A 27,445-nucleotide genomic window follows, 5' to 3' on the forward strand; every position below is an offset into this window, starting at 1 on the left:
ATGGAGACTGCTGTCAGGGATTAGCATCACAGCAGTCCATCCTGTTTCCCTTTTTTCATGCGACAAGTTGGTCACAATAAAGAAAATCACTCTACCTACCCCTATGCACTTTTAGCTTTTCTATGCTTACTCTTTCTCCAGAAGAGAATATAAGAGAAAAGAACTGTTTCTAACACCTTTTTCAAAATAACCCCCCTCCTAAAGAGCTCTGTGAATGACCCTACCTGGTGTCAAAGGCCCAAGCCAAAGTGAGAAGGAACCCCATAAGGAAGCTTGTAACTTGTTATTGGATGGGGGCTTCCGTAATTTTTAAATAATATTTCCCAGAGAAGGATAACTCCATGCATGGATGGATTTGCAGGGGAAAGACGTTCTTGCTTTGCTGCTCTCATTTCACTGCCCAATATCTTTCAGGTTGCCCTTTCCCCTCCTTCTTTTGTAGCTAACACAATTTCAAAAGACTCACTTATGCATTTTACAAACATTGATTTTATTCTGAAATCAGTTCACTGTGCATGTACGAATGAAAGGACAATTACAGTGCATTGCTTTCGCGAAACACATATTAGTCTCAGAATTCGGTTAAATAGACACTGCCTTGTTGCCTCTATAAATTCACGACACAAATCATGTTGCAGCCAATCTTCACTTAGAACGTTCATGCCGTTTTTTCTTCCTATGAATGGAAATAAACATATACAAAGGAAAAGTATTATTAACGTCACCAAAGAATTTGCGATGCAAGGTAAATGAGACTGGCATAACCAGCACGCGCTGCACGTTTCAACTATGCAAACTCATTTTAAAAAACTACAGTGCCACTGCATTATTGACACAATTTATATGCTTTGTAGTCCAGTTTAACATTTTAATCATCATCTGATCGATGGCGTGTTAGGTCATGTAGTTTGTGCTTTCATGGAGCAATGTGAGTTGGGATTACATAAAATTCCTGTACTTTTAAATGATAAAATAACTATTTGAGTAATTATAAGAGCCTCAATAATTTCGATGTGGCCGTTAAACGAAGTTAATGGCCACATCAAAATTGTAGGATTAGAGGGAACACCTCTTTTTTAGGATATTTCACTCAGAAATTTTACCTGATGCAAGTAGGTGAAACATCGAGATGAAATACAAAAACAAAACATGAGGGAATCTGTATGCAAACTCTGATCATATGTTATTTAGTAAAAAGTTACAATACCTGTTATTTCCTCCTCATGAATTACTGAAACCCCAGTTACTGGTAGTTTAGGAAGGAAGAGAGAAATAACTGGTATAAAAACAAGTCACTCGAATTGAGGCCCACCCTTGATACTGATAATGTGTGCTTGTCTATGAACAATATTCCCTGATTTTCTTTTTAAAATATGCGTATTGCAGTTCGGTCAGAAAACAAGGGAACTAAATTTTATTATTGCACACAAATGCAATCATTGTGGTGCCTAAACAAGTGGTGATAAAATAAAATGACGGCAAGATTATGTAAAGAGGAATTAGCAACTGATGTGTAACGAATTCTGGGGAGAGATCCGTACATCATACGTGGACATCGAAGAGATGATGCAGGTCACCGCATCATTACTTAAACTGTGTTTTAGACACATGGATTTAATAAATCCCTCTCTATAAAGAAGAAAGGGATGGCAGTGAGCGACACTTAGCCCTTAAAGACGTACAGGCCATCATGGAGATTCACTGTGATGGGTCCCTGTGATACAAGGCATCAGGGGTAGCCCTAAGTGGGAAGCGTCCACGTGTGTCCCCAAAACATCTATTGTAAGTGTCAATTCCATGACAGGTGAGGGGTGAAGTTGAACTCAGGGCTCAGGGGATGGACCCCAAAGGACCAACCTGTGAGCAGGTTGGCCCTGCATGCTGAAGGGTCACAGCCAGCTAACATGGACGATGGAAGGAGTCCAATTAAGAACAAGAATGTGGCTGGAGGAGGGGCAAACAGATCACAAGAGTAGAGTAGGCCGAGGGGTGCTTGCTCCCATAATGGGGGCACGAATGGAAGAGCAGAGGTAGCAAGGGTAGACCCCACAGGACAAGAGGACAGAGACAACTGGACAGAAACAGTTGGTGTCCCACAGAACAGGTTGGAAAGGAAGGCCAGAAGTGCTGCAATGGGAATTAAGGTAGCTAGTTGTGGCCCAGTGAAATGGGGTTTGGGGCATGCCCTTCAGTCAGGGAATGCACCCATTTCTGATCAAGTATCCTAATGAGGAGGAGCACTTGCCGGGACATCGGCTTGCAGCACTACAGGAAAAGATGGGGGCGGTAGTTGCAGCTGCTTGACCAGAGAAGAAGCAGCTATCTCAGAAAACGGTGCTATAGAGAAATAGGCTGATGAGAAGAGACCCTGGTAGTCTGGAAGTTCGGTTGTGCTTGAAGGATTGTCCAGAGCATGGGGGTGGTTATGAGGATGTGTGGGGACAGGAGAGTCCACTGAATGTGGAAAGGTCATATTTAGCAGGGCAGGTTGTGGCGAGACTGGGAAGTATAGTATGGGTTTCATTTCCCAGATTTTATAGCATGCCTGGTGGGACTCCTGAAAAGATGAGCCAATCAAAGACATCTACAGATACAACGTTCAGATTTTCAACACAGTCTTGAGAAAGTGAAGTAACTGGGGTAACTATGGTGGATGCTCAGAAAAAGCGGACTGGAGCTGATGTGTCTGAAGACGGTGGAAGCAAGGCCAGAAATAAAAGGGACACTGACAATTCAAGAAAAATGGTATGACAAAAGCTCCAAAGACAATACATGTGAAAAGGAACAGCACTTGCTGCACCTACTTAGGGTGAATCATTGTTTGAAAAATTCTCGATTTTATATTTAAATGACTGCATTTACCATGATGCCTTGGGGCTATTTTCCGCTTGAATGCGAGGCAGTGTGCTCCCTTTTTCTTTTTACATGTGAAAAGGAAGCAGCGGCGACAGTGTTCTCCATTGGCATCTTTGGGGGGCACTTGCAGGCACAAAAGTCAAAATATGGGCTAGTAAATTTGCTGACATTTTTTAACTATTACAAAGTGAGACAGTGAAAAGGGCAATTGAAGACTGACAAAATGAATCTTTCAAAAAGTGCCTAATCACGTTAACACAGGGACAGCAGCATTCATTCATAATGGCATTTTTGGGAAAATACATGGAAAGCAGTATAGGTCTGTTAAACTATTTAGGTGTTATCATGAAAGCAGAGGTCTGTTTTGGGGGACTATCATGGCTCAGGTATGTTGAACAGTCCCGTGCATGGGGGAGCTTGGATTCATCAAAACCCTGAGGCAGGTTACACAACAAGTTTTATCTTTAATTGTTAATGCCAACACTTGCCCAAACCAACAGTGCACATGGTGATTGGACTTAAGTTTCCATATATGCCCATTTCAGGTTGCCCACCTCAGGAAGGGAACAAGGGGGTCAGGCCAAGAACCTAGTTCTTGGCGCAATCTGGAGAATGAAGAAAGGGGCATGGAATCAGTTCCTCTGCAAGTTTAAAATATGAAGTGAAACACCTTCTCATTGAATGTTTCAGTAGCCAGGGAACTGGATCCTTTTTTAGGGCTAGGCAACATTGGAGAGGGATGTGGGGCAAAGGTCAGTTTTTCAGGTAAGGAGGCAGCAACGCATCGGCGCTTAAAAATATTCTGATTGGCTGGTGACATATATGGAGAGAAGGGTTTTCAAGTTGGTTTTAGTATTTCACAAAAAAGACCAAAGATTAAAGATTATATATAATGAAATAAGTCCAAGGATGCCCGACGATGGAGTGGGGGGCTTTCTGTGCGATCCTGCTCCTTAAACGTTTCACCTTGCTGCCAGGTGTGGTTATGAAGAAGGCAAATGTAGAACTCAGACAGTTTCACTACCTATAGTAACACGGAGGTGGCTAAGTTACTGACTATATCCATCAGAGCGCTTGCTTAGTTTTCTATTCCAGTATTGATGAGGACCTTTACATGCTTCAGTAATGTGGAGTGGTGGGTCAAGGTGGAACAAACTGACAAATAAGTCAGCTAATGATAGTCAGCAGTTATTGATTACTTTTTCAGGAAAGATCTTTGTTGACACAGCAGTGTTGATGGGCTGCTCTCTTACATGTGCTATTTTTGAAACTTCCATCTAATTTCTAGAATAAATGGTGGAAATTGTATTTGGCTCTAAGCAAGTGCTGCACAACCTTGATGATTGTGTTCTGGGAGGTAGAGTGGAAGGTCATAACTAATATAGGCAGTTAATGCATATGAGGGAAAAGGTAGCCACTGAATTTAAAGCGCCTTTAGACATGAGAATAAGAGGGACAAGGGATGGCTAGCAGATGTATAATTTTCCTTGGCATTACGTTGGACTCTGTTGCTGTGGTGTCCCGCTTGCCTGCTAAAAAGTTACAGGGTTTGACGACACTGTTACTTGAACCGGTAAACAGGAAATAGTGTGACCTAATGAAGCTACAACAGGCCCTAAGTCACTTGAACTTTGCATGCAAGATAGTTGCTCTGGGCAAGGATTTAAAAACAAAAACAAATGGTGTTTACCATGTGCAGGGCAACAGAACCACATCTCATGCTGAAATTAATTTATTTTCTTTCGGGATGCCACTAAATGTCAATGTGGCTGTGGATCTGTTCACTTAGATGGTGGAATTGTTTTCTGATGCATTATGTGCAGGAGGTTTCAATCTCTACTGGAAGGGAAATTGAAGTACAGTGCACTGGCTGGATGACTGGAAAAAGCACAATCACTGCATTGTTTGCCATTGGTCCTGGGGGTAAGAATTTTGGACAAGGCCTGAGCAACAAGAAGGTGACATTTGGAGTTGATAAAGAGGAAGTGGTGAATGTAACTAACTGACAGGATGTCAGCCAATACATCTGAAGTTATTGTGACTTTTGAGTGAACTAGTTTTATGCTGTTCACAGAGGACAACTGTACGCAAGGAAATGTGGACTCTAGAGAGGTGAAGGATTTGAAGTTGGCTAAGAGCTTACTTGTTCAATCTCCATGGAGTAGCTAGTGACAGACAGGCTAGCAACAGATAAATGAGTAGGTTGTCAGGAGTAGGGCAAAGAGGAGGAGGAGCAGCAGGTGTATGGCAGTAAGGTAAGATAATGTGGTGAACTTTGTAATGTCATTTATAGGCAAGAATATTTCACTACAAAGGATTACAGGAAAAAATGTTGCTCTCTGTGGGAAATAATGCTGAAGATACAGAATGAACACCGGAGAACTTGACAGACACATTGTGGAAGGATGGGCTAAAGGGAAGGGTAGAAACAAAACAGCAACACAGGAGACAGGGTATTACAGTGGACCTCATAGAAGGGTTTATAGGTGAGTGTTAAAATCACAGTGATAAAGCTTTCCTGCATTTTCTGACAAATTATTCTTGCCAATGTTAGCACCCTCTTCTCTTTCCCTGCTCCCTCCTCCTTTCCTACCCCTTGGATTCTACCATTAGACTGTTGGGCCGAAGGTCATGATAGAATGTTGGCATGAGGGACAGTGTGAGCTGTCCCAGGAGCCTCAGCTAGGCGAGCTGGGGATCGCCTGTAGAGTGACTTAATAAATCTATTTATTACCTTTTCATTGATTCATAATTTCTTCAATATTATGACAACAAAGGTGGGATATGCTGTGTAGGGGGCAGCTGTGCATCTCCACCGACAAGAGGTTTTCTCGCCTGTCTCCTGGTACTCTGGTGATGTGGTCTTTCCTGGAGTTTTTGTAGACGGCATTCAGAATATTAAGCAGGCTGCTCTGCATAATCCTCTACAGCTCACTTTCACTCAATGTTATTGGGTGAATAATTTATGGTCATCGCTATGTTCTTCCTGTGTTGGAATGCTTTTATGCTGTGGCAGGCACTGCTGTGCTGACTTCTGCTGGATGTGTGTGATGATTTTGAAGAATTCAGTTCCAGAATAGACCTTGCCTCCTCTTCAGAGACATTTCTGGCGCAGTCCTTTGGTGTGCACGGCAGGCAAGTGTGTGGCTGGAATCCAGCCATTTCGCTCCACATGACAACGTATGGTATTTCCAGGTGACATTTATTTTACAGTGAACATGTGGTACTTCCAGGTGATATTTATTTTAAAGTGGACTTGTGTGAACTATTATCTTATGTGCTCCATGTATTTCCGTACTTAGGGAATTTTGACGTGTTAGTTTTATTGTGGCATTTCTAATCTCATTGAAGTCCTCATATTTGATCCTTTGTGTTATCTAAGGAAGTTTAGGTCGTATTTTATGTGAACTTGCTATTTCCTTGGAAACTTAAGGGAGAGAAAGATTTTTTTGAACTGCTTTTGGAATATTTTCTTTGTGTGCTGTGCTGTTACTATGTTGCTAGGTTATTTTTTATATAGGGGGTTATTCTAACTTTGGAGGAGTGTTAATCCGTCCCAAAAGTGACGGTAAAGTGACGGATATACCACCAGCCGTATTACGAGTTCCATAGGATATAATGGACTCGTAATACGGCTGGTGGTAAATCCGTCACTTTTCCGTCACTTTTGGGACGGATTAACACCTCCTCCAAAGTTAGAATAACCCCCATAGTATGGTTGGTTGCATGGAGGCCCGTGGCTGAAGTCAGTATGAACCAGCTTCCACCATTTTTAAATGAAATTCGGGAACCAAATTTGTCATGGCAGAGGTGGGTTAAAATGTTTGATTCATATTTGATAGCAATATGTGGGGAAGAATTCTCATCTATGGGCAAACAACACATCTTGTTGCATAGCTTGGAGGTTCAAGGCAGAAAAGTGCACAAAGACACCGTAGAACATGGTCCTGATGAAACTTGTGGTGAAGAGGATGAATATGTTTTTTGAACTATCCTTGATAAATTGGAGAGTCATTTCAAAGAATCTACTAATGGTGTGCTAGAGAGACACAAATTATTTAGTAGAGCACAAGGCAAGGACAAAAATGTTGTGACATGTTGCTGTGTTAAAAGGGCTTTCTGCTACTTGCGAATTTGGTGTTCTCATGGACTGTTTGATAAGAGATCAATTTATAAGGTGCAACAATGATCATATAGTGCAAGATAAATTGTTATCCCTAAATCCTTCCCTTTCTGAAACGGTTAACATCGTTGGGAGTACTGAGTACCCTGCAATATATGTTAAAGAAATGAAAAGGCTAAGAGACACAGAGATATCAACCAATGAGGGAAATATGTTAAGGTAAGTAGAAAATGTGTGTAAAGTAAAGTAAACTCAGTCAACTCACACTACAGGTAAAGGAGACAATAAGTTGAAGTGTTTCAGATGTGATTATAATATTCATCTTGCTAACAGTCCCAAATGTCCTGCAAGAGGAGTCTTATGCAAGAAATGAAATAAAAGGGTACATTTTGCTAAGGTATGCAAGGTACACATGTTAGAGAACACAGAGGAAGACATACGTTGTGATAAAGTACAATTAATTTTCCAAGTCAAAGCAACAGAATCTGATGCAAAACTTTGTGCCCCACTTGTGACATCTTATTAGATGGGGTAATGGTAACAGTTATTGCTGATTCGTGTTCACCTTATGCCCTCATAGAAAGCTAAACCTTTCACATGAAATTGGGAGATAAGTATAACTTAGAAGCTCATGATATCAAACCAGGAGGGACTATTAAGATACCATTCCTTTAGGGGGCATGGTTAAAATGCAGATCACGTTCAAAGATAGACACACTGTAGTTAAGATTTATGCCACTGAACGAGGATCCAATTTATTGGGGTGGAATCACCAGAAAGGCCTAGGAATCAAATTAAACCTTAATAATAAGGAGCAAGTGTTGCTGGTTGATAAATCAGTTGTGGGTTCTGGTATATGCGACCAATTTTCAGGGGTGTTTACAGAAAGAATGGGACTGTTGAAAGATGTTATGCACCGATTTAAACTTAAAATGAATGTGTTACCAGTGGTACATAAAACAAGAAAAGTTCCTTTACTTATGAGAGATTTGCTTAAGAAAGAACTGGACAGGTTGGTGGAACACAGAGTTATTATAGGGATGACTGAATGCTCAGAATGGTTGGCCCCTATTGTCCTTATGCCCAAGAACGGGGGAAAAGAGATCTGCTTATTCACTGATTTAAGAGGTTTAAATGGTAATATATGGTTAGACTGATATCCTCTCCCTAGAATTACTGAAATGTTAAATCTCATACATGACGGCAAGTATTTTAGTGTGCTTGACCTATCTTCTGCATGTCATCAAGTTGCTCTGCACCCTGAGTTTCAACCTTTGACCTTGTTTACCACTCCATTTGGTACATGCAAGTTTTAAGAATGCCATTTGGTCTGGCCTCTGCAGCAGATGGATTTCAGAGAATAATGCAGCAATTTTTAAGAGAGACTCATAAGGTAAAGTGTTACTGAGATGCTATCTTGGTTTATGGGTCCAGAGAACGCAAACATGACAACAACTTGAGAAAAGTACTCAATAAGTTGTGTGAGGGAGGACTAACTCTAGAGAAAAACAAATGTAAGATTGGTAGATTTTTGGGACATAAAATCTCCAGTGAAGGCATAAAACCCAGAATAAGCCTTGTAGATGTTTCTAATAAAGAAAAAGTTACTTCCTTTTTGGGGTTGGCAGAAAACATGGCTCAATTTGTAAGAAATTTTGCTGGCATTGTGCAAGCAATGAGAGCTCTGCTTAAAAAGGTACTCATTTTGAGTGGAATATGGAACAGGCAGAATCATTTGAGAAGATAGAAAATGACATAACCAGTGCTCCCAGCAATGCTAAATTTGACACCAAGAAGAAAATAATACTGACCACCCATGCCAGTAACAAAGAGCTCAGTGCAACTCTTTCACAAGTCATGGAGTGAGAAGAAAGTATTTGCCTCAGAGACTCTTATATAAGATAGTGATTAGAACTACGCCAATGTTGAGAAGGAAGCTCTAGCTTGTTTCTGGGCAATCAACCACTTCAAATTTTATCTTTGGAGTTTATCTTTTGATCTAAGAACAGATGACAAATCATTGGGCTCAGTCTTTTCCACAAAAGACTTAGAGAGAGCTACCAAGAATTGGAAAATGTTTTTTTGACGTGCAAAGTTACCATTATAAAATGGTGTCTGTCCAAAGTGAAAGAAACAAGGCAGCTGACTTTCTGTCAAGAATGCCTTTACATCAAAACTGTGATAATAATGATCACAAGATGCCTATAATGTCTGTGTCAGTACCAGCCCTTATGAAAACTGAATGGGAAAATGCCCTGTTCAATGATAAGGTGTTGTCATCTGTGAAGGAAAATATTTTAAAAGAATGTCCAGAAAAAAGCAGAGATCTAGCCAAAGAACTGCAACCTTATTGCAATGTGAGAAATGAGCTTTGCCTAAGTTGTGATTTGATTTTTAAATCAGGGAGGTTAGTCCCACTGTCGCGTAGGCTCTCATTAGTCTAATGAGACTACTGGATTTTGAGTGGCAGAATCGCCTGCGGTGTGGGAGACTGAGTCTTACCCACGACAGCTGACACCTGTCGCCCCAATCTAGGCTTTGCTCCGGCTAACTAGCAGTGCCTTATCCCTACCCAAGGGCAAGGATGATTGGGCAGCCGAGCGCATGACATCATTGATTTCTCAGGGAAACCGTGGTCACTCAGGTCTCATCCGTTTCTCTCAGTTACATTAGTCTCACATACACAATGACAAACAGAGTGAGTATAAGTTTCAATGAGGTTTTAATGAAACAACTGCATCTTAGATAGCAAAGCACCTACTGCAATAACCAGGATGATACAGCATGATAAGATTAGAATTGTGACAAGGAGAGTGAAGCATAGAAATAACGCTACCATATTGTCACTAGAGTCAATAGACTAATTCCAACCTAGGCTATAATAGAGCACAGCATGTTAAGCTCTAATTCTGCCCTTCATGTTCCCCTGGGAAGACATCATCCCCCATAACTGTGCAAAGGCCTGATGTCTACATAAGCAGCTGTAGCGAGCATTCGGCAGTCAGCATACAGTCGTGGTTCTCTGGCTGGAATCTCCCTCTAACGTGTAAGGGACAGGGAAGAACTTATATAATAAAACAGCCGATGTTCTGAGAAAATGTCACTATGTAAGGATGTGTGTTTTCCATGAATGTCAGAGACAAAACCTTTTCCACGTTCACCGGCAACCTATCTTACTACAGCCTTGAACGAAGCACAGAGTGAGCAAGAATGTCTTGTTTGAGAACATAGTGCTGGCCTAGGCAAAAACAGTTAGATAGAGAGAAATAAAACAAGACCACAAAAGTGGCTATTGTAAGAATAATACAATGAAGCTGAATAAAATATATCTAGGTTAAAATGCACAGTGGCAGGCCTAGTATGCTAAAATAACGTGCATGGAGCTATGACTAAAATAGCTACACAACACCACCTTCAGAAGTCAGAGAGCGTATTGTCAATTTAGCCCGTGAGGGTAATTTAGGAAGGAGCCTGGCCAAAAATAGTCCAAGCAGAATATTGGTTCCCTTGTGTGGACTCTCTTGTAGAGGACAAAATAAGGAATGGCTGTTCGTGCTGTGTGAGTGATAAACCTAAACAGGTATATAAAGCTCCATTGTTCCTCTCAGTGTGCCGGCAGGTCCCTAGGACAAACTAGGTCTAGACATCGTAGGTCCCATCAAAGTTTTGGGTGTCCAAAGTAAGTGCATCTTAAAACTCATAGACCATCATTGACATTGGATTTCTATACGTTTTATAGCCAATGTCAACACAAAAGTCTTAATAGAATTTCTGGCTGACACTTTTGCTTCAGAAGGAATCCAGGAATTCCCAGAACTCTTATCACTGATAAGGGGGTTCCATTTGGTCTGAGAAAATGAAAAGTTTCATGTTAGGATTATCTATTCAGCATAGTAAAACTCCATTGTATTGTTCCAACGATAATAGTCTAGTGGAAAGGGCAAACAGATTGGACAAGCTGTGGGTAAACCTATTGAACAATCTGTCAATGAAATGCTTTGGTCATACCACACCAATCCAAACAGTGTTACAGGTTTCTCATCATTTGAATTACTCAAGAGAAGGAAACCATGCTCCAAATTAGCTCCCAAGTGGTTATTCGGGGAGAGAAGGAGAGTGATTGATCAAAATGACGTAGCAAAGAAAGTAACTTTCTATCAAGATGAATACAAACAATAGTATGATAAGTGGGAGTGTCACACAACAAGAATGGGGAGGACAACCTTCCAAACCTTTCCAAAATAAAACATATTAGACAAAATGTAGTGATTTTAGAAGACGGACACATGTGGAGCATGGTTTGACTTGTTCCGTGCCTTACAGAGTTCGTACCATGTGGCTCAACTACTCCTATCAAGAAGAATCACCTGCCAAGTTCCAGCATTCTAAAAAAAGGGGTTGTAAACCACCCATTTGGCAGAGAGACTACATAATGTGTTAAAGTAATCTGCATCTGTTTCAGTGATACCATTCTTTTTCTTTTGATTGATGTTATGTTATTCCATCATATTTGTATTAATGTTTGGTAAGGAAGATGTGTGCTTCAGAATCAGTTATCGTAGTTAGTTTTTCTCTTCTATATCAATGCTGCAACAAAACTCCAAAATCAAGTGGTTAATGTTCTGTCATTTTTTATTATTTTTCACCATACATACCATTACGTATATTTTCAGGTCAGTTGGGGAAACAGTTATCAGTATACAGAGGGGGACAACAATTTTTCTACACCCTAGTTCCACAGTCCACTGATTCCTGGCTGCTTGTCCTTTGTATGCTTGTTTATAGAGGAGTGATCCATTTGTCCAACACCATTTAATCTTTTCAGCTATGGCATCCTTTTGTTGTCAGTACTGTGCATGCTGATAAGCTTTGTGAAAATGATGTGCGGTACCCTCAGATATTATGGACAGGTGAATTCTTTATTCCTTTCAGGTATATAGTTCAAAATTGTTTTAAAAAAATTTGGAGCCCAATGATCATTGAAGGGGGTCAAAATACGGTCAATTGTCATTGTGATCTCTTCCACTGCCAGTAGATTCATATTCTACAAAGCCATAATCTACTGCAGTCTCAAAATAGTTGTGCTTAACTGGATAGCAGCACAGTGTTACTGCACGTTGTTTCCCTTCGAGGGATTTTGGAGAATACGTTTCCTGGTTATGGATGCCACAAGAGAACTTCCTTTGGATCTCTGAGAAGTGTAATGGCAAAGATAGTATCAATTTCAAAATATTCATTCGAGAAAGTATGCAGTTACAGGCACTGCCGCTGTAAATGTATGAAGTAGCCTGTTGCCTTGTATCCCCTCCAGCACTTCTCTGATTTTGTTCTGCCTTATTCATGAATGTCCTGTAGTGTTTGGTACCACTATAGCTCTAGTTTGCACAAGCTCTCTGTTCTTTTCATTCCTGATTACGTTGTGTATTATCTCATATAGTTTGTAATATTGTTACCCTGTTAGCTCTCTACCTAGTTCTTCCACTTTCTTCCTGGGGGTCTGTTGATTAGAGTCACCATTAGTAACACATTATATATGTTAGAGATCCAGGGTATACATATTTTCCTAATGGCCAGTTATCATATTCAATGAGGTTTTGCTATAATGGGGCTTCTGGTTGGCTGGGGTATGCACCTTAGTCAGGCACAACCCACCACTCTAGTCAGGGCGAGTAAGTGACACACTGAAGATAACCTGTGCTCACCCCCTGGTATCTTGGCAAAGAGCAGCTAGGCTTATCTCCAGAGGCAATGTGTAAAGCGTTTCCGCAACACACTCATACCAGTAACCCAATAAATGCTCCACAAAAAAGGCTCCACACAATGTTTTACAAAAATATAAAGTACATTGTACATAAATCATAGACCAATACAACCTACATCAGTGATTACTTTGTGACTAGTCCGTTGTCACAAACATCACAATGAGTGCAACATGAAACTATAGTTAGGTTGCCCAACATCATGAAAGAAAACATAACTGTGCATATTATGCAGTCACACTATATTACTCATTATCCTGACAAGGCAAGGCATAAATGGTATACTACAGTGAAAAGATGCAGCCAACAATGAATGAGTACACATAAATCATCACATTTAGCCATACCAACATGGATCACAACATCTCCACCAACATCAGGGGGATGCAGTCCCTCTGCACTCCTATTATGGGCTAATCAGTATTGAGAGGTCCCATGTAGGTCCCAGAGGCACTGGAGTGCCTATTATGCCAGTTACTGTAACATCAGGAGGTTCCCTGAACCAACAAAGTGGGGGTGCCTCAGTCGAAGTCTCACCCCGTATGGTGATGACTAAATGAATGCCCTCAAGGTACATGCAGACAAAGGGGAGCCACACTTCAAGGCCATGCTGGAGACCTTAGTCGGTCCCTTGCACTCAACTGTTGACAGCAGCTGCCTGCGACTGCGTGGTGTAGCTGCCTAGTCCAATACCTTTGTGGGCACCCCAATGTCTCTTCTGACGTGGGTGCAGTGTCCTCTCTTGCACGGAGGGGCTTGGGAGTAGTCAGGGGCGGTTGGCTAGTGGAGGCAGCCATCCAGCACTCCAAGTAACACTTGTCCAGGACCCTGTGGGGTCTTCCCAAGCCGCTGTCAGTTATGCCCGCACTGGAACTACCCGTGAAGGCACGTGGAACGGCTTTCTGCTTCCGTGCAGAAAGCTGATCTGGTGGGCCGTGTGTTTGGGGCTGCTGGTGTCATCCAGGCAGCATGTCTCTCTGAGAGAGGGGCCACACAGAGGGTCTCTTCTATGGGCAATGTGGCATCTAGCATGTCGGTCTGGCTGATGGGGACACTGTGGATGGGTTTCCACAGTGTGGCCGGTGAGAGGCAGTCTAATCATCTCACTGGAGCGAGGGCATGCAGCGCTCACCCTGTGCCACTCTGCTCCCAAGGAAAAGCACTCCCATGTTCTCCTTGATGCGGTCAGCAGGGTACTCCCCACAGCCGGTACAGCATGGAAACATGAGTGGAGGGCTCAGCATGCAGTGTCCTCTTAGTGAAGAGGGTTAATTAAAGATACAGCACTCAACATGTGCTGTGTGAGTAGTCCAGCATTCAAGGGTAAATGAAGCGCCCACCATAAGTTAAGGGTTATAAAGCGCTATAGTAGCAGGACCAGGGGCAGCAACCAGCCCACTCCCCATGCTGGGCACCTGGGAGAGCACTTGGTGCACCAGAGATGCAGTAGGCCAGCACATCAAAGACAAAGGGTGGTGATTCCTTCTGGCAGTTCTGGTTGTGTTGGGTGAACCCAGAGTCAGGGAGCAGCTGGCAGCAGGGCAACAAGCAGAAAAGTCCTTCATGCCACCCAGTAGCAGCAGGTAGCAGAGTAACCATAGACGAGCTTTCCAGATGAGTCTTTTTTGCCATCCAGCAGTCCTTCTGGCAAAGGTGCAGTCCCAGTTCCAAAATTGCTCTATAAATCATGGGGGCAGAGGCCATGTGCTTATACTCAAGAATGCCTTTGTTCAGGGTTAACTCCAGAGGAACCCTTTCAATCTAGCCTTGTTTCCAGGCGTCAGTAGGGGGTATTCAGCGCACTGTGTGAAGGCAGGACACAGCTTATTGAAAAGTAAGGTGTGAACAACTCCCTCTCTCCCCAGTCAAGGATGACTATCAGTATGAAGATGGATGCAGATGCCTCTCCTGCCACACCCGGCCGTTCCTGTGTGATGGCTGTCTGGAAAGTATCAATAAGCATAGCTGTCACTCTGTCCCAGACATGGATTGGAGACAGGCTGCAAAACTCTAGAGTTATAATCACAGAGAAATACCCACTTTCTAAAAGCGGCATTTCAAAAATAGTAATGTAAAATCCAACTACATCAATAGGCAGGATTTTGCACTACCATTCCAAACATACCAAACATACCCATGATACTCCTCACAGATCAGAAATGACCACTCAGACATAAATAAGTGAATTACCAATGCAAACCTGTGAGGAGCAGCACTCACAGTAGTGAAAAATGAAACAGGCTGTTTGTCAATACTAGGACATGCAAAAACATAAAGATACATGTCCTACCTTTTACATACACAGCACCCTGCCCATGGGGCTATCTAGGGCCTACCTTAGGGGTGATATAGGTGGCATTTCTAAAATAGTAATGTAAAATCCAACTACATCAATAGGCAGGATTTCACACTACCATTCCAAACATACCAAACATGCCCATGATACTCCTCACAGATCAGAAATGACCACTCAGACATAAATAAGCGAATTACCAATGCAATTCTATGTGAGGAGCAGCACTCACAGAAGGGAAAAATGAAACAGGCTGTTTGTCACTACTAGGACATGCAAAAACATAAAGATACATGTCCTACCTTTTACATACACAGCACCCTGCCCATGGGGCTATCTAGGGCCTACCTTAGGGGTAACATAGGTGCAGTAAAAATGGAGTTTAGGACTTGGCAAGTAGTTTGACTTGCCAAGTCAATGCAGCAGTAAACTACACACTCAGGCACTGCAGTGGCAGGACTCAGAAAAGTTTAAAAGGCTACTTCTGTGGGTAGCACAATCAGGGTTGCAGGCTCACAAGGAGCATTTAATTTACAGGCCCTGGGTACATGGTATACCACTTTATAAGGGACTTAGAGATAAATTAAATATGTCAAATGGGTGTAAGCTAATTATGTCAAGTTTTAGGGGAGAGAGAACATGCACTTTAGCACTTATTAGCAGTGGTAAAGTGCCCAGAGTCCTAAAGCCAACAAATAGAGTTTCAGAAAAATGGGAGAAGAAGGCCAAACATTTGGGGATAACCCTGCAAAAAGGGCAAGGTCCAACAGGTCTCTAATGGCTCCAGGATTACTTGGTTGCTAAAGGGCAAAGTAAAGTGTTTTGAGGTAGTGATAACTGTTTCAGACAGACCATATGCCTTCCAAATGCATTCAAATTACTTAGAGAACCCAGCGCTAGGCACTTACTGTTCCCACAGATCTCTCCTTTTCAAGTCCGGGGTGATTTCCGGGTTGTCCCAAAATGGTATGAAGTTTAAAGGAAAGGTCATTAATTCCCTTTTACTGGGATTGTTTTGTGTGCCCAATGATGCTTTAGTTATTGGGGAGGAATATAATCCCCGAAATCTGTGTTTTCTTGCTAGCCTATGATCAGCCATTGAGAGGTTCTTGGTATAAAGAGGCTGAAATACAGTTGTGCTTTATAGGTTTCTCTCTTCCTCATTCCACCAAAAATCTCAATTGTGCAGCTTAGGACACCACAATCTTGCCCATTTATGTAAACAGATTTAAGTGTGCACATGCTATTCTGGTTTTCTCCTGCTCCCTATGAAATTATTAATGCCTGTTTGAAATTGTTAGATGATTGTGGGAGTTTGAGGTATCAGAAGTGTTTGGAATAGATATGTCGGGGAAGCAGTGCCATTTTGATGGCTGCTGTCCTTCCTAACCAAATGCTAAAACAACAAGGTGATGGGTGGAATGCTTGAATTTGTCTCAGCCACTGGCAATCACTCAGGGATGCATCCCAATTCAATGTTTTCTCGCCCACCATGCCTCCTCAGTTTGGACCCAGACAGATGCAAATCAGCCTAAACTCTGCTCCTCATTAGAACAGTCCAGCCTGAGCTGCCAGGCCAGGTCCTTCCTGAACCAGAACACAAGCAACTTAGAGCCAGATTTGCCCTAATTAGGACTCTTCATCCAAGTATAGCTTGGTTCCAGTGGCAGAGTGAGCCCATGTCTACCATTTGGATTATTGTCGTATTGGTGTCAAATAAGTTACTAAAGGTTACTCTATTTTTCTAAATTTGAATGGGATTTTCTTTGGATTGCTGCATAATTACTTTACTATTGCCTCTACGTTGAGCCTGACTGCTTTTGCTCCAATCTACCACACAGTTAAACAGGTGTTAATTTGAGGTTTTCACCCTGACAGGAAGGGTGGTTACTGCTTGGTAGGATTTCACCCCCGTCCATCAGTAACCTAATTTCCTACAAATCCCATTCTGCGCAAAACTGATCCCCTTGTAACACAGGTACCTTTGCACTGTGGTGCAATGTTGTCTGCGTTGGTGCCATGCTGCCAGAATTGCACCAGTCTATGAGAGAGCAGACGTGTGCAGTACCTCGGAAGATATGGTGCATTTCTGCTCTCTCCCTTTCACACAATGCAGCACAGCACAACCAGTTGCAGCTGCATTGCACTGTATGAAAGGTTACTAAATCTGGCCCCTGATAACCACTTTTCTAATTGTAGTGCTTAGGTCCATGAATCTTGAACGTTTATTTAACTGGCTTTTATGGTTAAGTCTGATGAGATGCAAATCATCAAACCCGATTTAGGCCTACATTTGATCTTTGAGTTTTGCACTAAGTTGGTAATTTTAATGTACCCATTGAGCAGGAACAAAGTCAGACTCCAAGTTTCCTGCAAAACTGTTATATTGAATTGTTGTCAGTAGGACATTACATTTGGATCACCTATTAAATGGCTTAGCCATTCATGTTCCATGAACATATTTTAGACCAGTTGTGGATGGACCTGATTTAACATGGTTGAAGATCAATTCCTAAGCCTGGTTGATAATACCAAAGGCAGCCATGTCCAATCTGTCCACTAGTCAGCTTGATAGAATTGGCCATTTTAAGCTCTTTGACATTCTTGGTGGTTGAAGGATGGATCCTGATCATGGCTGAGTTATTGTTTACACTTCCCCCACAAGGGCTTCTCAGTATAGAGTATGTTCTCTTGGTGGAGCTTTTACAAAGGCACTCAATGAGGGCCCATTATATAACTGCATGAGGTATGCATTTGTTTTTTAAAAATCTTTATTCACTACCTCCTGAACCATTCTGTTTCCTGGATGACTTTGTGTGCCTGCTCAACAGCAGCCCATGTTAGGGTTTTTAGCTCATCTGCCTTCGTAACCCTGGATAGGGAGAAACTTAAGTACTTCTATGTCCACACGAGAGAGGTGCTCCAGCGGTGCATGGCTCTTCAATAGCTTTGTTAGGGTGCCCTTATTGAGTTAGTCATGTGGACCCTTAAAAACATAGTTATGGTAGAACACCAGCTTTTTTATCTTGAGGGGGCTACATTCACTAATTGTGCATGTGGTCATACCCTTAGTGACACTCTGAGAGCCATAGTCTTGCAATGCATTTTCCTTTTTCGCTTGGGCTCTTAATTAGAGTGGGTGTGGCCTCTCACATCACAATTGCAAGCTCCAGCATATTTGTGGCTGTTTTCATCCTTTGCTTGAACACTAGACCAATGGGGATTTTCAACTGAATATACAGATATCTGGCTAGTGTCTGTGTGATTCAAGTCTCTGACCGATTGGCCAATTACAACTGAATCTGTGTTACCTATATTCAGTGGCAGCTCCTCCGCTATGGTGGAGGAGCATCGCCCCCCCCCCAGCAGCAGTAGCTGCAAAACCTTTACAAGAAAATGATAATAAACTGTGTTTATTATTGTTTACTTGTAAAGGGGCAGGGCCAGGGCCAGGGGATGTGATGAGCACTGAGGGGGAGTGCACAGCACTCCCCCTTAGTGCTCGTCTATGTTTGGCCGGCCACCTCAGGCCAGCCAAACACACAGTGCTGGAGAAAACAGGCACAGGCTCCCAGTCTGCCTGGGAGCGCCGTGGCTGGGCCCTCTAGGATCAGGATTGGAGTGGTTCTTCTTCCAATAGATAAGCCACGCTAAACACTAGTACCACTTCTACAGTGAAGTATGATAGACAGAAGAAGGTTCTTTGAATTTTGATTCACATTCAGAAAAACCTGGGGTTTCCACAGCTGCCTTCACAATATGACTTTCAGCATGTCTTCCCTCAATATGAAAAACCATCCTGTTTGTCTTTACCTCTGCATGAAAAGGCTAAGGCCTTCAAATAAAGAGAAATGCACAACCTGGAGTTAATGAACATTGCACATTTTCTACAGAGGATTTATGGTTTTGTAGCTCTAGGTGAGGTTTTGTCTTATTCCATTAAAATAGTCTCTATACTTGGTCGTACTTCCATACATCCAGAGGACAATTTCCTTCAGATCCAGTAAATAAGAAGTTTGAAAATGCTCTTAAAAATTCTTATGCAGGTAATGATTTTATTTTGAGAGCTGGAACCTATGTGAGCCTAAACTGCAAAATCCTTAGCAACAAATTTTAAGACATTGGCAAGTGCTATACAGGTAGAAACAGGTTTTTAGGGAGATTTGTTTAGCCTCTTGAAGATTCAATTTGTGGGGAAGAAGCTTTTTAGTGAACAGCAGGATGAGACGATCACTAAAGCATTTATAGTTTGGAAGCATGCTTTACTCTACAAGGGAAAAGGTTATTCCTCAACAAGTTGTCACTGTTTGAAGTTTGGCAAAAACAATATCATTCCTCGAGGTCTTATTGTAGAAAACACTTCCAGCCTAAGAAATCTAATAAAACACAGAACCAACATCTCAGCCATCTACACAGAAGCAGAGGTCCTGTTTATGTAACTAACATCGTTGGAGAATGGTGGTCTGGTGATAGGTCAGAACAAAGAATTTGAATCAATTTGGGGAGAGGACATTTCATATCACTGAGTTTGGAATTTTGTTCAGCATGTCTATGCAATAGACTTTGTGCCAATGCCTCCAAGTGTGGGCATCAGCCATACTTCTAACTCAAGAAATACCTAAATGGAAAAAACTCTGTGGAAAGTATAATTGCATTGCTAAGGGAAAAGTAAATTATAGTTGTTCCTATATATGGACAAGGAGGGTGTATGCTATTCTTTTTTTCATGGAGAAGTACTCAGGTGGACCTTGACCAATACTATATTGAAAAAAAAGTTTCGCCATGGAACAAGATGATTGATTTTGAATTGATTGTGTGTAGAAGGCTTCCAAGAAAGCTTGTGTTAACAGTGATCTCTGGGATACCTAGCTACACATTCTTATTCTTCAAAACCATCAGAAGTATTGCAGATTTGCTCTGGAGAAACAGATTTTTTCATATGCCATTCTGACATTTGGTCACACGTCATCTCTCAGGGTATCTACCAATGTGATATTTTCCTGTTGATGAACTGGATTCACAAAAAGGAAATCATTTATATCAGAACAAGTGTTTACTCTATTCCCCCTCAAATGTGCAGACTATTCAGGCCAGAGACACAGTGCTAGAAAGCCTTGAGAAATACCAGTTCTTTATAAATTGGGAGAAGTTGTATCTAAAGCTTTAACAAGATGTGAGGTTATATGAAACTGTTTTAACAGGTTTGGGAAAGGAAATGCTTTTGAAAAGAGGACTCAGAAAATGAAAGCTCATATCTTTTCCATAATGAAGCAAACATAATTGACAGCAGGATTCAGGCTGCAAATCCAGGTGGACTGGTATGCAGGGTCATGGTGGGGCTCCTTGTTCAAGATTTCATATAGATATTCTGACCAATTTCAAATTGTCCAGTTGGGTTCTAACTTCCCAAAACTTTCATCAGAGACTTTCATTGCAACCATGCATCAAAGAGAGTTTGACCTCATTGCTGGATTCTTCTTAAAGATGTATATTCCCCAGCCTGAATGGACAGTAGTTGCCACAGATTCCACCGGTCACGCCAGAGGAGCATGGATGGAAGGGCAAACTCCTTTGAGCAGACGATCATTTTACAAGAAGAAGCAATCCAATCCTAAAAGGTTGGAGGCCAATTGCTGGACTTTGATGGGGTTTGCTCATTCTAAATTAGGAAAGCAGTATTAATCGGATAGGCAATATAAAAGTCAAGTCCTACATAGACAAGGGGGAGCGCAGTCACAATCTCTGAGCAACATTGGAACAGTTATTTTCTGTAGGCAGAACAATTTCTGGTGGCTGTTTCTGCATTTCACATTCAGGGATATGAAATGCGTTAGTCCGGTAATAGCTCAGTGGGGGGTCCCCGGATTCCAATAATGATTCAGTGGAGGTCCTCGGGTTCTAGTAAATATTAAGTGGGGCTCCACAGAAGTCATAAGGTTAGGAACCCCCTGCCCTACAAGATCAACACAAGCGATGTAAAAAAAATCAAGGCTATTCTAGTCAATTTGAGATGTCAGCATGGCACCAGGTAGTGAAGAAAAGTATAGAGTAATATACTGAAAGATTAGCCAGGACTTAAGTATGAATGGAAAAAAAATCAACATTTTCCTTAAAGCTGCAGGCAAAGACTTCCATAGACTTAGGGAAAACATGGGAAACGTGTACTCGTAGTCTTTGTCTGCAGAGAGGGTGTATGAGGGTCCTGGTTCCTGGAATGTAAAGAATGTGAAATAGATACTTTACACAGAGATGACAGCTCATGGAAAGCACGATGAATGATATACAGGTGGCCAAAAAAGGGAGCAAAGGGGAGAGTAAGAGGAGTTCAATATTTCCTTCCATACGGTACATATTCTCAGAACTTTGAATCTATGCAACTAGACCAATTTTTTGAAGTTATACCAAGAACCATCCCATTTGGCCCATCCCGTTCTCCCCTCTCTGAGTTCAGCCACACAAAACAACTTTTCCAAAAGAAAACATTTTTGCCAACAAACATGCTAATGGAAATACGCTTACCTGTCTAGATATCCCAAAATTGTTTTTAGCCACTTAGCGTCTGGCTCCACACACACCATTTTACCTGACAGTAATGTAATTCTGAAAAACAAATAAAGCAATTTTGTATTATAATCAGTCTCTTGACAAGTACAGAAATTCAATATTCAAGATAACATTCTAAATAATTGCATGTGACAATGACAGTTAAGCAAACAAGCTGGAATTCATCCCATGGGAGGTGCAGATCCATGGCGGCTGTTGATGTAGTTGGTATTGATCGGCTCAAGAGTGCACTAACAGACTGGTTTTGGTGCTGAGAGGCTATGAGTGTGTGTTAGTGTGTGTATGCCTGAGTCTGCCTGATACCTGGGTCTCACTAAATACAAATGCGTTACAACAATTCAGGAATATAGGAATCCATTCTCTTACTCACAGTTGTCCTGTGTGACTCTCTGGCTCTATATGTTGAGATTCTGGATCTGCACTTTTCTCACTTTGTATTTAGGGTGCCTAAACACTCCCAAAATTGTGAAACACTGAGGCAAAGGCACCATTGTAGAAGACAATGTTTGGAGCTAACTGTTATTGTGTTACCCACAGGCCCATTAGAAATGTTGAGCTTGCCTGTGATCCCTGTTTGAGAGAAGAAGGGTATGTAAGATGTAGGTGGCTCATACGTGGCTTTGTGCCAAGTCTGAAGCAGGCAACAGGCCTTTCGCTGTAATGTTTGTGAGTCTACCTTTACCTTTTTTCTCCCACCTGGGGTGATAGCCATATAGTTCTGAACATTTAAGCCCCATCCACGTATCGCCCTAGAGGAGTTTGGTAAATCTGGGTTCCAGTGGTGTTGCAGTCCCCAAAGCACTCTGAGGAATCCTCCTGCTTGAGGCTTGTGACAGGCTAATGCTGGCCGGTCCAACCATTGGGTTTCCTGCCATCCTGTCCCGTTTCCTGCTATGGCCTTTCCCAGACTGGTTCCCACTCCCAGAAGGAAATACACAGGCCCCTAGGCCAGCACTGAATGCCTACCCTGTTCGACATGTTTTCTCAATCTCCTTAGAAGCTGATCAAATATATTCTCATTTACTGTCATTTAGTACTGTTTCGGACTCCACTCTGGGGTGACGGCAAGCCCCAAGAGCACTTTCAGCTGCCACAGGAGGAGGTGGAATGTATTAAATTTGTGCTAAAAGCGCGTCTCATCTCCTGCCCATCACCCATTTTTGTCTCTGCATGTTTATTTCTCTCCCTTGTAAATTACAAGATTCAGTGGGACATACATAACCACCACAATCTGTTAGTTTCTACTTTTCTGTGGACCAAGATGCCCGTGAATGTGGGACACCTATTCAAGGAGCATGTTTCAACAATGGATCTAGGTCGAAGGGCCAAAATTACCCCTACTGATTTTATCTCTAACTTGGTTGCTATTTTTTTATCTCTTAAATGTGGAAGCCTCTGCCTGTATTCTGGCATCTTTATCTAGTATCTGCAAAACCATTAAACCTGCCCTCAACAGGGTGGCTATCTTCTCTACCCCACTGTAAATGTTATGACAAGAGAGATCCTGCACAAAAAAACCCGCAGCCAGGAAGAGGTTAAGAAGGTTAGGGCTACGAAGGCTAGGGCTATATATGCCTTACCTTGGAAATACCAAAAGAGGTACTTAAAAAAGAAGGCTTGGGAGAATTTATTGTAGGCCTGCACATCTCAGGACAGTGCTGCTTTCTGGAGCATAGTGAACCACCCTTTGTTTAGTTCAGAGCAGCTGTCTAATCAGGCCCTTACCATTATGGTTGAGGCTTAGACCTACACGTTTGGGGCCATTTTCGACTTTGAGGGGATAGGATCCTCCACACCCCACATTCGGGAGGAGGTAAAAAAATGTATTTTAATCCTTTCCTTCAGGTAAGGCTCCCCGTCCTGACAGGTTCCCTGGTCACTTGTTACATCGTTAGTTGATCTGTGGGCACCCCTGTTGACTCAGCACCTAAATGCAGCCGTTCATGGCTCTTTGCCACCTTTGTGGCATCACTCTGTGATTGTGCCAGGATGTACCCAGCATGTTATAGACCTATTTCTTTGGCGGGTTCAGAGGTGAAAATCATAGGTCAGGTTCTATTGGATCATCTTACTGTCTGGACAAATGAACATAACATTCTGTCTGATATACAGTATAGGGTCGGGTCAGGGCATCATTGAGCAAAACCTTAATCTATACTTGCTTATTACTAAGTACACCAAAACAAAAGGGGTGCACAATCCATCTAGCCTTCATGAACTTCAGTTTGCTGTTGGACAGGGTCAGCTGAGCTAAGCTCTGGAGGGCTTGGGTACATGTGGTGGAACCTGCTCTTGTCACTTTCTTGTGTGATTTGCATGATGTTCTTATGGCTGTGGTGAATATATGGATCAAATAAGGAGTGCACAAGGAACATTAGTTTGAAGAGAGGGGTTCATCAAGGTTAAATCCTGCCCCCCTTTTTCTTTAGTTCTTATATTATTCATCTAGAATCGGTCTTAATTGAACGGGGTTAGGATGTTCCTAATGCAGGTGGTTATTTAGCGACGGCCCTCCTGTATGCAGATGATGCTATATTAGTTGCGTGTACAGCCAGGGGCTCTCAGCAACTTTTAGACCTTTTTATCAATTCAATGAGCAGTCATGCCCTTACGATCAACTATAACTTTGGTGGGATCCAAAAGTACTAAATCTGGGAGCTTTGAGGTAAAAGGTCAGCACATTAGCAAGGTGGAAGTCGTTTCCTATCTGGGCATTTTGCTCCACCTTAATTGGCAATCGCTGTTAAAAAATAATGTAATGTATCTTAAAAGAGTCTTTTACATCAACGATGAGTTCTCCGGGTGCTTGGGGCACACACTTAGAAAGGCAGTGCTTGACATTTTTAAAGCCAAATGTATTCCCATAGCTAGTTTTGACTGCGAAAATTGGGGATACACGCCCATTCTACCCTTTCAGGATGAGGAGAACAAGTTTTTTAGACGTATTTTTAAAAATTGACCAATGTACACCATCGAAGATCATACATTAAGAGTTGGTTTTGGAATATATATCAAATCTTATTCGCCTCCGTCCTTTGTTATTATGGTTATCAGTTTGGTTAAAGGAGGAGCTAAACTTCAATAAATGAATTGTGTGTGACTGTATGGAATTGGATAATGTTACATATCTCTTGGTTACACTACATTTTGCACAAATCGCGAGACTTAGAGAGACTGGAACTTTGTTGTGATCCTGACCCATTGTTAAAGCAGACATTGACTGGGTTAAGGGGGCTTTTTTCTCAAGGGTGGCAACAAAGCGAGAAGCTCTTGCTTTGACCAAGCGATCCATGCAACGCTTTATTATGGTTAAATCTGTGAGCAGAGTGGAGCCATACTTGAATCTGAATATACTCAATCACGTTCGGAGGCTGCTGACCTATTTTAAGCTAAAACTGATTCCTTAACTTATGTTCTCCAATGGTGGCTAGTTAAAAGATTCCGAACTCCCAGTGTGTGCCTGTGATCATGTACCTATTTCAGACACCCTGCATGTTGTTATGTTTTGTCGCAGGTTTGGCAGCCTACCTTTATGGAAAGTGTCTCCTTGTTGTACAGGATGGCCACCAAAGTTTGGTTATCATATTATGGGACATGATGATTGGCGATGTGATGGAGGAATAAGTGCGAGAGATAGATGCACTTTTGTATAGTGTGTGGTATGGTGGTAGCTGCGATTAGATCCCTTTAGTGTTTTCTTAGTTTTGTAAGGTCTCACCTTAAGACATCTTTAGCTGTCAGGAGCGAGCTATTTGCTACCACACAACACATAGCAGATAACACATAACAAACATGTACAGTAAAGGGATTTTTGGCAGCTTCTTTCAGCCATTGGCTACTGTGATTCAGCGAGCGTTAGACATTGACTCCAAGTCTGTCCATCAGCAATGGTATCAGGCAAACACATTTTACAGATGCAAACACAATAAAGGTAGGTTAACAGACTTTTTCAGATCCCTAAGGCCCCTGTCCTCTGTTTACTTCCCCTTTGCACAAGCTCATCCATTGTTCCTGCCCTCTGTGATCTGCAAATTTTATTTTTCTGCGTGCAAGGCAGCTACAAAGTGCTGCCTGACAGCTCATATGAATATTTTCACTTTTCCTATAGCATTTGTTAGACCCACTGAAAGCCATATAGGGTGTTTGCCCTACTCAACATGGAAGGGTGGGTGCATCTTTCCTCTGCAACACTGCGGTCACTTCATATGTGCAACAAAAATAGGTCAAATTACTCTACACCACTGCCTGCTCCATAGGAACTAAACTTCAAACGGGAACCCTGAAGATGCAGGTTTGCCATGGCGTCTCACACTTGAGAGTCATACGATTGTCTGGATCCTGCTCCACTGTGGTACAACGTTCACATGCCTCCTTCGGGCTAGGAGGGTTTCACAGTCATCCTGCTCCATCTTTTCTAGTATCTAACGTTGTACAGTGCAGCACGCAGCTGCTGTGTTCCTGGTACAAACAGGGATGGTCAGGCAGCAAGGAGACAACAAGGAGATAAAACACAGACACAACTACAGAGTTGTGTAGTACGCTGTGGGATAAGTACCCTGCCTGCAAGCTTATAGTGTACTCTGAGAGCACACTGGGGGGCTTCTGAATGGCTTCAACGGTGGTTCCTGTGGCTTCACTTTTGAAGGTGCAGGTCACTGTTATTGTTGACATGGACAGCCAGGTGTATCTATAAAGTGTCCTGCTGCAATACTCATGTAAACTATGTTTTGCATTCATGCCAAAATAATTGTGAGACCACAGCAAAGAGAGAGTGCTGTTGGAAAATTGAAAATTAAGAGGATCTAGACTGTTCCTTTCATTTAACCGTCAGCATCCCTGAAGCGCCCTTTCCAAAGCCACAATCTCCCATTGACTCATCCATGCGCAAAGAGCTGGGGCTACAGGGGTATTGCCAGTGCTTAATTTGTAAAGTAATGAATGCTGTTGACCAAAGCTCTGCTCAGAAGGCCGGGACCAGTGTAATTAAATGTTGGTGCACCAAGTACCAAGGCTACTTAGGGGGTCATTCTGACCTCGGCGGTAAAAGCCGCTTACCGCCGGTCAGAAGGCCGCCACAATACCGCCGCGGCCGCGGTCAGCCGCCACGGACATTCTGACCCACAACTGCAAAACCTCCGAAAATCCGCCCTCCACTGCAGTCGGCCACATCAGCGGCCAGCGGTAAACTGGAGAAGACCAAACCTCCACCGCCACGCCAACAGAAATACGCCCATCCCATTATGACCCGCAAATCGACGCGGCGGTCATTCAACCGCGGTATTCCATTGGCGGTACACACCGCCGCGGTCAAAATACACACACCTTTACAAACCCCTACCACATTGGACAATTTGAAAGGCACACACCTGAAACACATACACACACCACTCCCACACATCCAATACCATATAAAACACACACCCACATCACCCACAAACCCCTACCAACAAAAACCAGAGACGAAGGAGAGAGAGAGACACATCAGAGAATAGATAGCCAGACACACAGAGGCACACCGCAACATCACACACACCACATAGAAGCACAAAGCACCACACACCAACACACACATCACACATACACCACCCCACACCTCATACACACCACCCCATGGCACCACAAAGGCACCCACGCTTTTCGGACCAAGAACTCCGGGTCATGGTGGAGGAGATCATAAGAGTGGAACCCCAGCTCTTCGGCTCACAGGTCCAGCACACCACCATAGCAAGGAAGGCGGAGCTCTGGCAGCGGATCGTGGACAGGGTCAACGCGGTGGGACAGCATCCCAGAAATCGAGAGGACATCCGCAAACGATGGAACGACCTACGGGGGAAGGTGCACTCGATGGTC

General features: G+C 42.6%; 1 protein-coding gene across 1 annotated transcript in view; it reads right to left on the reverse strand.

Annotated features, from left to right (window-relative positions):
* Positions 1 to 477: 477 nt before the first annotated feature.
* The window catches only part of CXCL13 (C-X-C motif chemokine ligand 13), a 258,152-nt gene continuing 231,184 nt past the window's right edge, over positions 478 to 27,445 (reverse strand). The window contains exons 4-5 of the mRNA XM_069233603.1: positions 21,551 to 21,631; positions 478 to 676 (exon numbers count right to left, since the gene is read on the reverse strand). Coding sequence (XP_069089704.1) covers positions 646 to 676; positions 21,551 to 21,631 — 112 coding nt within the window. The 3' untranslated portion in view covers positions 478 to 645. The remainder of the gene's footprint in view (positions 677 to 21,550; positions 21,632 to 27,445) is intronic.

Source organism: Pleurodeles waltl, chromosome 1_2 (genome assembly GCF_031143425.1).
Source record: "Pleurodeles waltl isolate 20211129_DDA chromosome 1_2, aPleWal1.hap1.20221129, whole genome shotgun sequence".
In the NCBI taxonomy this organism is placed as follows: Eukaryota; Metazoa; Chordata; class Amphibia; order Caudata; family Salamandridae; genus Pleurodeles; species Pleurodeles waltl.